Source organism: Myzus persicae, unplaced genomic scaffold (assembly GCF_001856785.1).
Source record: "Myzus persicae strain clone G006 unplaced genomic scaffold, MPER_G0061.0, whole genome shotgun sequence".
Classification (NCBI taxonomy): domain Eukaryota; kingdom Metazoa; phylum Arthropoda; class Insecta; order Hemiptera; family Aphididae; genus Myzus; species Myzus persicae.
Genome location: NW_019103899.1, coordinates 52,020 through 65,521, shown reverse-complemented (window position 1 = coordinate 65,521; position 13,502 = coordinate 52,020). Strand labels below are relative to the sequence as shown.

Here is a 13,502-nt window from a genome sequence, read left to right as displayed (position 1 = left end):
TTTTGCTATGCACCTGCTGGAAAAATTTTGTATACAAAATAAGTACAACTTTAATTAATTTTGTAAAATATATTTTAAACTTTTATAAATGAAATATTAAAAATGTGTACCATCGCTTTCAAAAATTGTAGTTATTAAAATTATAATTAAAATCAAAATTGTATTAAGGACATTATTAAAGTGTATAAATTATAACTTCGACATTATTTTATGTTGGGTTTGGCTGACTGATACAGTGATACTGTCTTTCATATCATCGTAATTCGTAAACTTCCCAATAGTTGTATGTTATAGACAGTGAAACAATGATATTTAGAGATCAGATTGTCCTGAAAAAGAATAGTAAGTTAAATAGTTTTTTGATTTTTATATACCTATCTTATTTGTATATTATGTTAGTATCAGTCAGCCAAAACCAAAACAAAATAATGTCGAAGTTATAATTTAAATGCTCTATTAAGCTTTCTGCCATTCCATACTTCGAAGTCGTATTAAATTTTACAAATGTTACTGTTGTCGTATGTGTAAACATTTAAAAAATACTATTTAATACTATTTCTAGTCTTAACTATTACATAATTGTATATAAAAATGCTTTGCATTACAGATATGTACTATATTATTATTTGTATAGACTTATTTTTATTTTTTACAAACCTAATAATTATAGTGGTATATAGTATATTTTATATTTTATAAAAGAAAAAAATTTATTATTTGAAAACTTTAAATATTTGGTTGGTATTCAAAAAGGCTTGGAACAATGATCACTTTCCATTTCGGTACAGGCGTACAGGCACAGCAGTAATTATCATTTTATTTCCGAGATTATTACCAAAAGTATAAGAAACGTATTTATTTTTAGAAAATGATGATTTACTTGCTACTGCAAGGTAAAGAAAAGTATATTATTAGTTAATATTACTGTATTTTACTTTTAATTATTTTATCACCTACATTTCTTGATCTCTGATTCTAAAGACATGACGTCTGAAGATATTTCATGAAATTAATAATTGAACCAGAAGTAGTAGGTATTTGTAAAAAATTTACATTCTAAACGGAAGTATGAAATAAGATAAAAATCTATGTGTCAGTCGTAGTCCTCGGTAGTATAGTGGTAAGTATCCCCGCCTGTCACGCGGGAGACCGGGGTTCGATTCCCCGCCGGGGAGGAAATTTTTTTTGTTCTGAAGTAGTTTTTTTTTTCAATTTTTAATTTCAGTATCTTTTCTCGTGGGAAAGTGAATATTGTCGGTACTATTTTGGATGTTTATTATATTATTTATTCGTTTATGGTCATCGGTGTATACGACAGATCTTAGGACAATACTTATTGTCCTGTGACGAAACTTCTTTTTTTCAAATGACAACAAATATTTTTAGTGTCAAATTGACTGTCACTTATTGAGCTGATTTTGTAGAAATTAAATTCAAATAATAATTGAAAATATGATCCTTAATATTATATTCAAAACTTTCAATACCTTAAAATTTAAATAAACATTGTTAAATTAAAATGAGAGCTCGCGTGGTAGGCCCAACCATACTAGATAATTATTATAAATAAACCTAAATATTGAAGTTCATGTACATTTATTAGGGACAGTTACTAAGTAAGTATAGCGATTAGCGATTATAAAATTCATTGTTTTGCATGTACCGTAAATCACCATTAGGTGTAAGACAAGAGTTGAGCTTTGTATCATGAAGAGTAGTTTGTTTTTGTGGTGGTAAGTCACAACTACATTGACGTCATTTATATTTTAAATAAACATAATATGTACTCCATAAAAGATAAGTTTAATATTTTAATATTTTTTTTTTATATTCGAACCATTGAACTATGTACCCTAAAAGTGTAACTCACCTAAATGATGACCAGGGGTGGACTGGGCCGGCGGGAAACCGGGAACTTTCCCGGTGGGCTGCTGTTCAAAAATAATTTGTTATTATTACATTACTTATTACTTAAAATAAAATAGCCAATAGGTATAAATTCAAATGATGAATATTTTATATTTTCATATTATCATTACGCGCGTGTATGAAAAATTGTTTACATTTGGTGCTTAAAAATAGATTTTAGGTTTTGGTTCGGCTGATACTCCATCAGGAGTTTGCGTATGATCAATAATTTGAATAATATATTATTTTAGTAATGCAAGAAAATCTTTGCAATCAACCGCAAATAAGCATTAAAAATGTAAATACCTATCTATTACCTAAAATTATTATTTTTCCCTAGTATTTTTTTTAAATAATAGGTATGCAATATGAATTTAATTTATTTCCAAAGGAAAAATGAGTTAAATCTAGTTATAACTAGAGTTAGGATGTTGATGACCTAAAAAACACACAAAAATGCCCTAAAAAAAATGCAAAAAAACCCTAAAAAAAGTGCAAAATTGCTCTGAAAACTTCAAAAAATGACCTTAAAAATTATCTAAAATACTAATTAAGTAAGTGAAAAAACTTATTTATAAATAATAATTTTTATTAGAGATATGGGTATAATAATGGGTGTAATAGTAATTTAAAATATGAATTATAAATATATTAAGCATTTAAATAATTCAATATATAACACTCAAAGAGTAAATCTTATCGGAACGCGATAAATGTAATCACAACAAAAACCCCACAATAATAATATTAAAATTATTTTTTACTAATAGTCCAAATCCAAAGTTAGATTTTAAATAAATTAAATTTGTTTCCAAACTTGGGTGTAACATTTGCCCTAAAATCTATAATTTGTAAAAAATGCCCTAAAAGATGAAAAAATGACTTAAAAATGTTGAAAAATGACGTTAAAAAACAAAAAAAATGCAAAATAAAATTAGAATATTCTGCATCAAGGGAGCATGAAACAATTTTTTAGCTAGGATAGCATTGTACAGAATAAAAGGAAAAAAAATGCAAAAGTCATCAACATCCTAACTCTAGTTATAACTTATAAAAGTTAGTATACTACAATATAAGTGTCATAATATTTTATATTTTTACATAAGGTATTAAATATTATTATGTTATGATTAAATGACTTTTACCAATATATTATTTATTTGTGAAGTACTCCATTAATATTAAACAAAATTAAAATTACATATTGAAACCATTTGGTAAGTTTAGTTTAACAAATCTTAAGTTTCACACGAGTTCCGAACCCAACAGTCCCAAAAACCCCTGGCTAATAACCTCTTAGTTGATGCCATAAACAATTAATGAAAAAAAAAATCTTAAGTTATTTTCTGGGAAAATTGAAAATGTATAGAAGCTGCATTCCTCATTGAATAAAACGTTGGTATATTTAAGTTTTTATATTTTTGTGATGACGAGAAATGGCAAGGGCCGGGTCAAAATATAGATTTCCCGGGCCTAAATGTTGCCCCAGTCCGCCCCTGATGATGACCAATTTAAAATAAATATTAAACGTCTTCAGATTGTTGATTACTGTACGCTCCATTGTCGTGTTTTCAAATTTTTTTTGAACCATATAAAATTTTAGAGGTGCCCCTGTAAAGACACCGAGTTGCACACTTTGATAACCGCTGGCTTATAGACTCAAAAACTTCTCGACCAATTTAGATGAAAGTTCCCTAGATTGTTTTTAGAGGTGTAGACTAACACTATACAAGGTTTATATCTAATACTTTGAAAAATTAAAAATATATAGTTTATAAAATCATTTTAGTAAATATAAATTCTATTAAAAAGTAAATTAAAATTGAAAACAAAAAGTACAGCAATAGATAAATTATACACATAATACTACAAGTATGTAATTCTAAAAGTATTAATTTCCAATCACATTAACTGTTGCTAGGAAATATTGAAAACGTGTTATTGATGAGTGCATTCAATATTTATTTCAATCCCAAAGTCCGCGGTAGGTTATACCTAATTCGTGTATTATACAAATAGGGCAAAATAAATAAGTAACACAGTTATAGACATTTGAGATGGATTTCACACTATTGGTAGATGTGTTAGCCGGTGTTACCGGAGGATTTGCGTCCGTGTTCGTGGGCCAACCACTGGACACAGTCAAGGTGAAAATGCAACTGTTTCCCCAGATGTACGACGGTATGATCTCATGTTTATCAAATACTGTCCGTCAACAAGGATTTCGTGGTCTGTACGCGGGTATACTACCGGCACTAGCCTCAAATGGTGCCGATGACGCGGTTATGTTCGGCACTTACGGCCAGTGCCAGAAAATAGTTGCAAAATCAGTCGGGGTTAGCAATACGACTGATTTAAATTATATTGAAAACGCAGCCGCGGGAAGTATTGCGTCAGTGAGTAAAATGGTATTAAATATGGTTAATTAGGTTATTGGAAAAAGAGGTTATTTGAAATTCACAATAATTATAACATGTATTTATAATTGACCAACATATACATTATGGTGAGAAAAATATAACTTAATAAGTATAACAATAGTGTATTATAACTTTTCCGACGCATCTTAGTTGGGTCTCAAGTACAAGGGGCTAATCTATAGTACTATAATACTACTTGGGTCCCGGATTTTTTCAGGTATTAAATTAGTTGGACCCTATATAGTTTTAGGTATTACACTAGTTGTGGTTCGAAGTTTGAGGTCAAGGTAGTAGAAAGACGCAGACTGCTGTGTAAGATTGACACTGTCCTTGAAGGAAGAGGAAGAAATGATTAAGCAGCCTACTTGACTCAAGGTAACACCCTCCCGCGTAGTCGACTTACAGCAAAAGCTTCTATCAACAAATTAATTGACATGATATTAAAGTTGTGAGGGGGATAAGGTGGCATTTTCTGTCCATCCTTTATTGGCTAATGCAGTTAAAAAAATTAAATGGACAGTATCAGGTCTCCCGAAGTCTACACATCTACATTAGCGACCGCTATGAAAAGTAGTCTCTGGCTTCCCTAGAGTTTCGTAAATAGTTGTATACTTGCATGTCATTAATTGTAATTAATTAATAATGGTGATATTGCCGAAGTAATTTGTAAGAAATTCAGGCAGCGTCGTCGATACTACAGGATATAAAAAGGTATTACACTAGTTGGGTCCCTAATAATGGTCTACTTAGACCAAAACGTTTAGTTCAAAATGTTTTTTTTAGTTTCTTTGTTGTAGTTTCTTGCCAATCAAAATAGAAATTAGTAAAATTTAACAAATTATGAATAATATAAATATACCAACTAGTAAATTTTATTTCCGAGACCCAACCTTGATGTAGCTAATTTTTCAGTCAATATTTACAACCACATAATTCATATTTTTTTCAAGTTTTTTTCGGCTACGGTACTTTGCCCAACCGAATTGGTAAAAATACGTATGCAAGGAATATGCAATGAAGAACGACTGCAAGGTGAATCAGCAGATCGAGTTTTTAAAAATATTTGGAAATCTGAAGGTTTTAAAGGTGTGTATCGAGGACTGGGATGTACAATAGTCAGAGAGTTTATAGGGTGTTCAGTTTTCTTCGGTGTGTACGAACGAGCACGTGAACTATTAAAACCAGTCGCTAAACGAAAAGAAGACTGTGGTGCTATAGCTACAATGGTAGCGGGATCTTTAGCCGGGATATGCACATCGTTGATCGTATACCCAATAGATGTCATAAAGTCCCGTGTGCAAATGACAGTAAAAGAGAGTGAATTTCAGATGTTTCGAAATGTCATTCTAAGTAATAGTTCACGGGAATTGTACTCTGGTCTATTGCCAACAATGGTGAAAACCGTACCAGTCACCGGGGTTTTGCTGCTCACCGTGGAGTTTTCAAAACCATTTTACCGAAAATATTTATCGGAAATGTCGAGTTTCCAATCAGATGTTTCCTATGAACAGTTTTTATCAGTTTGTGATTTTTTATCTGGATGGACAGCTGGTTTGTTATAAAGTAGTTTGAAAATAATCATTAATCATACAAAAAATACGTATTCTTACCATTGATTAATACTAGTTAATACTTATTTAATTTGTATAATTAATAGTATTACGAATGCATAATAATATATATTATATTATATTCTTATTATCAGGTATTGTTTCTACATTAATTGGACATCCAATAGACACCGTAAAAGTAGTACAACAAGTGACTAATAATAATGTAAAAACAACCATTAAAGATATTTATATTCAAGATAAGGCAAGTGAAAAAAAAATAATTAGAATATTAGTAAAACAAAGTTTAATTTTTAATCAATTTTATACTTAAAAAATACAAAATAATATTACTTTATAAATGACATTAAATCGTCTATATTAAACAGTTCAAAGGATATTTTAGAGGAATGATGTTTCCAATTTTAAGCGTGGGTGTTGCGAATTCGGTATTTTTTAGAACTTATGGTAACGTTATGAGATTAATCCAAGTACAACGTGATGACAATCAAACAAATAAGAATATTAATGTCAGGTTTTGCAGCGATGCTGAAAATTTGCACAAGTATTGGCATTTGGATGTATTTATATCAGGCTGTATTGCTGGTTTTTCTTATGCGTTGATAAACACACCAATTGAAGTTATCAAAACATTGTTACAAGCAAGAAGTAAACATTCTAATACGATTCACTTCCTTAATACACATAAATAAACTGGTTTCAGATATAACTTTAAAGCAAGAAAATATGAAAAATTCAAAAAAAAGTGATCCATCAAAAACAACCAGTGCATTTAAATTAATGATAGAACTTTATAAAGTCAAGGGTATACGTTCACTATATCGAGGAGGAATATTATTGTTTATTAGGTTTTTATATTAAAATACAAAAAAAAATATTCATTGAAAAGTATCATATTTTTTTAGAGATGTTCAAAGTATGGGAATTTATGTGCTCTCATATGAACATTTATGTAGCATTATGATGCAATTATCGTATTCTGAAACCAAAATTGAGTCGATGCCAATACATGTGCAAATTATGTCTGGAGGCGTAGCAGGTAAACAATAACTAAAAATTGAATAAACCATAGTACGTACTGAGTAACAGAAATATTTAATTTATTGAATCTCATTTATGAAGAAAAAATAATATATTATTATTATTTTTTTTGTATGATTTCAATTAGGCTTACTAAGTTGGATTTTGGTGTTGCCATTTGATGTGATCAAATCTAAAATCATTACGGACAGCCTCAAGCAGCCGGTATACAAGAGTGCGTGGGACTGTGCAAAAAAGACGTACAATAATGGTGGCGGAATAAGTTTTTTCCGAGGATTTTGGTCACTTTGCTTACGGGCCTTTCCCGTTAATGGGATAGCGTTTGTCACTTATGAGACGATGATTAACAATTGCAGTAATGGAAAAACAGACCAACTCATGAAGACTACTGTTGAATCTAAGTGGATGTGATTTTATGAACAAAACACAATACCTATTAGAAAATATATGATTAAACACAAATTTACGTAGAGAACAAATATTAGATTAATGGGCACATTAATCAAATGCCTATTTGATTAATGTCATCTAAACTTACCTCTTGTCCTTGTTGGGTTGTGGTTTCGCCAAGTGGTAGTCCGCGGGGGATAAGAATATCGTTGTCACCGCAAGATCCGTCAGTCTGGCACCCCAAAATTAAAATTTCAAAGTTTGATCGCATTTAAAAACTATCAACTAATTCGTAATAGTTCTAAACTTCAAAATCAGAATTTTTAACCTAAGTCTTAACGCCCCAATTATTTTTTTATTAAAAGAAATGCTCCCTGAAATTAAAATTTTGAAGTCAACCCATATCAAAATATTAGTGACCATCGCGATTCATAGAATATGAAATAAAAATTTCATTCATAAAATCATTATACACGAAAAACAATCTGAGCTAAGACTGAGTGAAGGTCAGCCTTAAATATTATTAAGTAGGTATGTTATATGATATTATTGTGATTAAAGTAATTTAATTTTGCTATTAGCCATTATTATTACAGTATAGGTTAAATTCATTGTTGTCAAAAAATTACATTTGAAAATGACATTGTAAGTATAGAACAAAATAATATACCCACTCAAAAAGTTTCAAGCACCCACGAATAATATTTTTTAATTATGAAAAAATCATTATTTTTGCTCTTTAATACGTAAATTCGTCCAAATTTGAACTTAAAATAACCATACAAAAAAACAGTTTTTATATAATTTGTAGATTATTTTATTGGAGAACCTATTACTTGTAGTTATGTGTACCTTGTAAAGTATATCAATTCTTAGCTATAAAAGTTGAGTAAATTTTAAAATGTTGTCAAAATTTGAACTTTATAAAAGCTATTAAAAAAATTTGTGCCGATGTATATTTAATAGTTTTTAACTGCTGTTGTAACAATATATCAGAAACTTATTATTAAATTTTCAAACTTTTCGACTCAATTAAATCAATTTTATTGACATTTATAGAAAAAAAAAACTAAAATAATGTATAACAATAAATGTCAGTGAACAGCTCAAAGCAAGTAAAAATATTTTGAAAACTTAATCTCAAGTATGAAAAATGATAAAATAAAATGTTTATGTAAATTGCAAGTATCTACGGACACAATCAATACAATTTTAAAGACATTTATAGAAAAAAAAGAAAATTGAAAATTAACGTCAACAGCTTAAGACGAGTCAAAATATTTTGAACATTTTATCAAGCATATGAAGAACTGAAGTAAACATACGTTTGGTGTTAATTTAAAGTGTCTACAATTCGTTTTTGAATTACGACAAAATAAGAAAATCGTTTAATGAGAAATCTAGTGAATATTCAATGTTGCAAAAATTTAATTTGACTTTCCAGAAGTTTTTTTTTTTCTTGATAATGATAGAAAAAAGACAAACATGAGAAATCCTGAATTTAAGTCTCAAATCTTAAATATAGGAAGAAAAATTCATTTGAATTTTTAATTCAAATTAATCTGCACATTTACGTGGTTTTTAGGTATTTTGTCAAAATTCAAAATTCAGACTCGTAAACAATTATTGTGGATTTACCCTCGACTTTTCTTTTAATTTCCACGCACAAAAATTTACGTGGAACCTTGAATTACATTTTCAAGATCTTTGACAGAGGGAAAGTTTTTTTATAGACATTAATTTAAAAAACAACTTATAACAATCAAATATTTTATACGCCTATAAATAGCTCAACATAAGTCAAAATCGTATGGTGTATAGAAAATGCTAATTTAAACATTTAATGAACATTTCATGTATGTGCCATGTTACCATCAGAGTTGGTCATCGCTCTCTAGCCATAGATAAAAGAATACAATGGCTTTGGCAGTGGCGAACTGGCTTTTTCTCGACTGGGTCACTCCCGTAGAGCGCATTGCCCCTTCCATATCGGCCCGAAACGAGTGTATATTATAATAATATTATACGTAATATGTATCTGTGCGTTGTTAAGGAGCTCTGTTACGGATATTGATAAGGTTCAACATTTGGGCAATTTATAATCAAATTTCTGAGGGAACTGTGCGTGTTAGTTGTAAATGATTATTAGTGTGAGTGAAATTAAATATGGATACCACTCTTGTACGCACATGCACAAGTCAATAACTCGATAGCAAAATGAAATTCTCTACCTATAAGTATACGAATTTTAAGACAACTTACATAATGTTTTGACACAATTTAAGTTAGTTAACATTGTTTGATTTTGATTCTGAAAAAATTATTTTAATTCGACAGAAAAATGTCTGTAAATTGTACCAAATCCTTTCCGGTTTTTAATTTTAATTATGACTTGACAAATTGTTCAATTACAGTTCACAATAATATAAGATATAACTTTTACTAAGCGTTCAATAAGGTTTGTAGATAAATTTTTGTAGAATTCCATTTTTTTTTTTAGAATAAAAATTGGACAACGTAAACTAACCTTGATTATGTCAAAACTAGAGGTCTTTCGAGCTAAAATTGACTGCAGTAGCGAGGCCCCTTAAGACTACTCTTAGTGACCATTGTTTAAGAGGAATTGTTTTAAGGAATTCATAATCTCGTCGCTGCCGATTGTAGTTGTAAATAATGACTAGTGACAAGTGTGGATTCTTTACCAACTGGTTGAAGACAAACGAAGAGACTGTGTTCTATAGCACATATTTAGAAACATGCATACATAATCGTAGACACGGTCAAAAAAATATTTGTACTCGAGTATACGACCATGAATAACGGCAGTAAGCTGGGTAAATAGTAAAATTTTAATTTAAAAATATATTTTAATTCGTGACCTGAGTTATATTCTATGTATTGTAAGATATAGATTTTCGATATTTTGAAAAGTTTATGTAGTTTATAGTACTATGGTTCTAAATTAATTTACTTAATTTCTCAAAATGAATGCATACTTAAAAGCGTCAATGAAAAAAAATCAAACAGTTTTTCTTACAAAACATAGGAAAGATGGTAATGAATTCAAATACGTTTTAAAATTAAAATTAGACTACTAAAATATGATTATTTTTCACGAGCTCATATAGGTCTAAATGCCTGAAAAATCCAATCACTTATAAATTAAAATTGAACCATTTATAAGGTAATTCCATTATGACAATGAGAAAATACAAATATCTATACATGTTAATTGTTGGTATACAATGTAAGAGTAGAATATTTAAAGCTATTTAAACCATTGTATACAGACATACAGTATGATTAACATGTTTATTATTTGTCATTTAACAATATATTCAATAGAACAATTTTTTTTTCATTAATGGTCATGAATAAAAATTCGGCTTCAGCGATTGGGTCAATACTTAACAACGTTACATGTTATTATGACATAATATATAATACTACATTTCAAAAACTAAAATAATTAGCATTTATTGTTTATAATACAGTTTTACGCAATAGAAACGGATTTAGAGTATAGTTACATAATTACAATAAGGTTAGTTTTTTCTGTGTCATGATAATTTATACTATTTATTATATTTATAATGTTATAACAACTATAAACTATAATTCAAATTATTGAAATCTGTGAGTTTGCATTAGTGTTTACAGTGAGCAATTGGCTAAATGACCCGCCTCATGATCAATCCAGGACTGAGAGTCTTGAAAAACAATGCCGCATTCCCTGCACATATATACTCCATTTTTGATTACGCATCTAGAACAAATATTTTGAAGTATTATTAAAAAATATTTCAATCACATGTCATCAATGTCGTAACTTGAGGAGGGGAAGTTTAAATTATTAAGAAATGTTTATATTATTGATTACCTTTAAAATTAATTCCACCATAACCCCAAAATGTATTAACTACGTTTTAATGACAAGTACACATTTTAAGAAAATCATAATTTAAGAAAAATAATTAGAAAATTTAAACAAATATTGAAATTATTACAATATTATGATATGAATAAAAAACTACAATTTACAATAGTCAACATTAAGTTCAAATTGTGTGTGTCTATTTTCACAAAAATGTCCATTCATTCAGTTTGCCAAACTTGGTCATTCAAAACAACATTTACAATAAGTCCTACGTCGTAGCTCTAGGCACAAAACCTTCTCTTTTCATTGTCGCCGTTGTAATTGTGTCCAATAAATTAAATTGCATACCCTGTGCACTTTAGGCGCACAAAGATAAATATTTCGTTACTCTGATTATTAAGTTGCCTATCCGGCACACACCGGGCGCAACTTCATAAATCATAATAAATCAAATTACATAATATTATTGAGTAGTCTGGTCAACAAATTTATGTTTGTACATTGATCATCATCATACATATAAATTGTATCTAAGAAGTATCTATATATTATAAGAAAGCATTGTTTATAAGTTATAAGTTATAACTAATCACAATATCACTAACTTGTCTAAAATTATATCAATCACGAATATTTTTAAAAACTATTTACTAGTTATAAATTTAAAAAAAAAATAAGCTACGGAATAGAAAATAAGCCAAGTACAAGGTTATGAGTCTTTTAACTTCAACAATTTGTGAGTAACCTAAGTTAGTTATGGTCACATAGAATATAGATAAAAATATTATTATTTATTACATCAGCATAATAGCCAATAGGTACTTACTCTGACATTGATATTGAGCATCCACGGTTCCGGTGACTTATTGCCGCCGATAGGGCATTCAATATTGCATTGCATCTATAGCACTTCCAATATCCACCCATTAATGAATCAAAGAATCGAATTGTCGAACGAGGGCAAAGGCTCCTGGGATGCTGCTGCCTATTTGTCGCCATTTGTTTCCGTCAAACTATATTGACAAAAACATATTAATATGAAATGAACATTGATAACAATTATTATTAAAATGTCATTCTATTCGCAAATAACATTGTTTTCAAAAAAAATGTAGGCATTAATTAACGTTATTATTAACCTTTAATAATCTAGAAGAATTCATAGGTAAAATCAACGGACAGTTAGTGATATCGAATATCGGAACGTACCAACAAAAATAACATTCAATAATGTATACCAAAGTTTACTATTTAGTATACCACTCGTAAATAATAAATACACTGATAAGGCATAAAGTATTCATTATGTGTTAGTTTTGTGGTCCAGCATAGATGAAATATTGAGGCTGGTAGTTTTTATTTTGGTATTGTACCTATGATTATACCTATATGTACACATAGTAGATAGATACTCGATATAGGCATACTTATTTGGCTTCAATATCGTAATAATTTAACAATCACTGATGAGACGTTATGTCATATTCACGTCTATGGCTTCACTGTGCCTTATAGATTATGATAATTGTATAAATTGTCAATCATCATAAGCCGGTAGATTAGGTATATAAACTTAAAATATACTTTTATGTATCAATATTCAAAAAATGTTAACATAATATTATAAACTGTTGTAATTTCAATATCACTAAAAATCGAGCCAAAAATGAGTCACTGATATCAGAATAACAAACAAACAGTTTACGTCAAAATGTGTTATTGGCTAACAGCGCGATTTATCTCGAAAGACTATTAAATTACTCAAAATATGATCTTAAATTAGATTGAAGCTAGATCTGAGTTAATAAATGAAAATTTTCGATTTTTTTTTTAAATACATAATATTAACTTTTCTTCTATACCTTCATTAACAATTTATTAATGAAACAAAAAATTACTCTTCAAGAAAAAAACTGAATATAGCAATTACATGTTTTGCATGCAACCTGTCTTAAGAGATATAAATCAAAAATAATACTGATAAAAAAAATATAATATAATTAAAGTTTGGTTGCACTTACCGAATATGTTCGAGAAGTAAGTAAACGTTCGATCGTAGACTAAGAAAAAATATTTTAATTGTACACCACAGAACTGATATTAACGAGTGCGTACCACGGAATAAGAAGAGTAGCAGGTTAGGACCAATACTAGAATGTTTTTACTTTTTTTGGAAAAGATAACTGGAAAGGAATTTTTATTTCAGCCTATAAACGTGTTTTCTACTGTACACGACAACATCACTGTCGGTATGTAATGTGTTTATAACGTATTATATAGGTATATAATAATGTG

General features: G+C 29.0%; 2 protein-coding genes and 1 non-coding gene across 3 annotated transcripts; all 3 read left to right on the top strand.

Moving 5' to 3' along the window:
- The first annotated feature begins 1,103 nt into the window (after positions 1-1,103).
- Trnad-guc lies at positions 1,104-1,175 on the top strand. The gene has a single exon. It is a non-coding gene; the product is annotated as a tRNA-Asp (tRNA).
- A 2,790-nt stretch (positions 1,176-3,965) lies between these two features.
- LOC111036076 (mitochondrial ornithine transporter 1-like) lies at positions 3,966-4,337 on the top strand. The gene has a single exon (XM_022317970.1). It carries the CDS (start codon positions 3,966-3,968, stop codon positions 4,335-4,337), a length of 372 nt encoding a protein of 123 aa, XP_022173662.1.
- A 989-nt stretch (positions 4,338-5,326) lies between these two features.
- Positions 5,327-7,351, top strand: LOC111036091 (solute carrier family 25 member 45-like). Its single transcript, XM_022317994.1, has 6 exons — positions 5,327-5,879; positions 6,034-6,143; positions 6,268-6,547; positions 6,603-6,747; positions 6,805-6,938; positions 7,068-7,351. The coding sequence occupies exons 1-6, from the start codon at positions 5,327-5,329 to the stop codon at positions 7,349-7,351; spliced, it is 1,506 nt and encodes a 501-aa protein (XP_022173686.1).
- The last annotated feature ends 6,151 nt before the right edge of the window (positions 7,352-13,502 follow it).

Bases quoted from the DNA above. Each gene is read 5' to 3' on its own strand.
- LOC111036076 (XM_022317970.1), top strand. From the start codon at position 3,966: ATGGATTTCACACTATTGGTAGATGTGTTAGCCGGTGTTACCGGAGGA.
- LOC111036091 (XM_022317994.1), top strand. From the start codon at position 5,327: ATGCAAGGAATATGCAATGAAGAACGACTGCAAGGTGAATCAGCAGAT. The intron at 5,880-6,033 runs GTTTGTTATAAA...TCTTATTATCAG, and splicing joins TTTATCTGGATGGACAGCTG to GTATTGTTTCTACATTAATT. The intron at 6,548-6,602 runs GTAAACATTCTA...AACTGGTTTCAG, and splicing joins AACATTGTTACAAGCAAGAA to ATATAACTTTAAAGCAAGAA.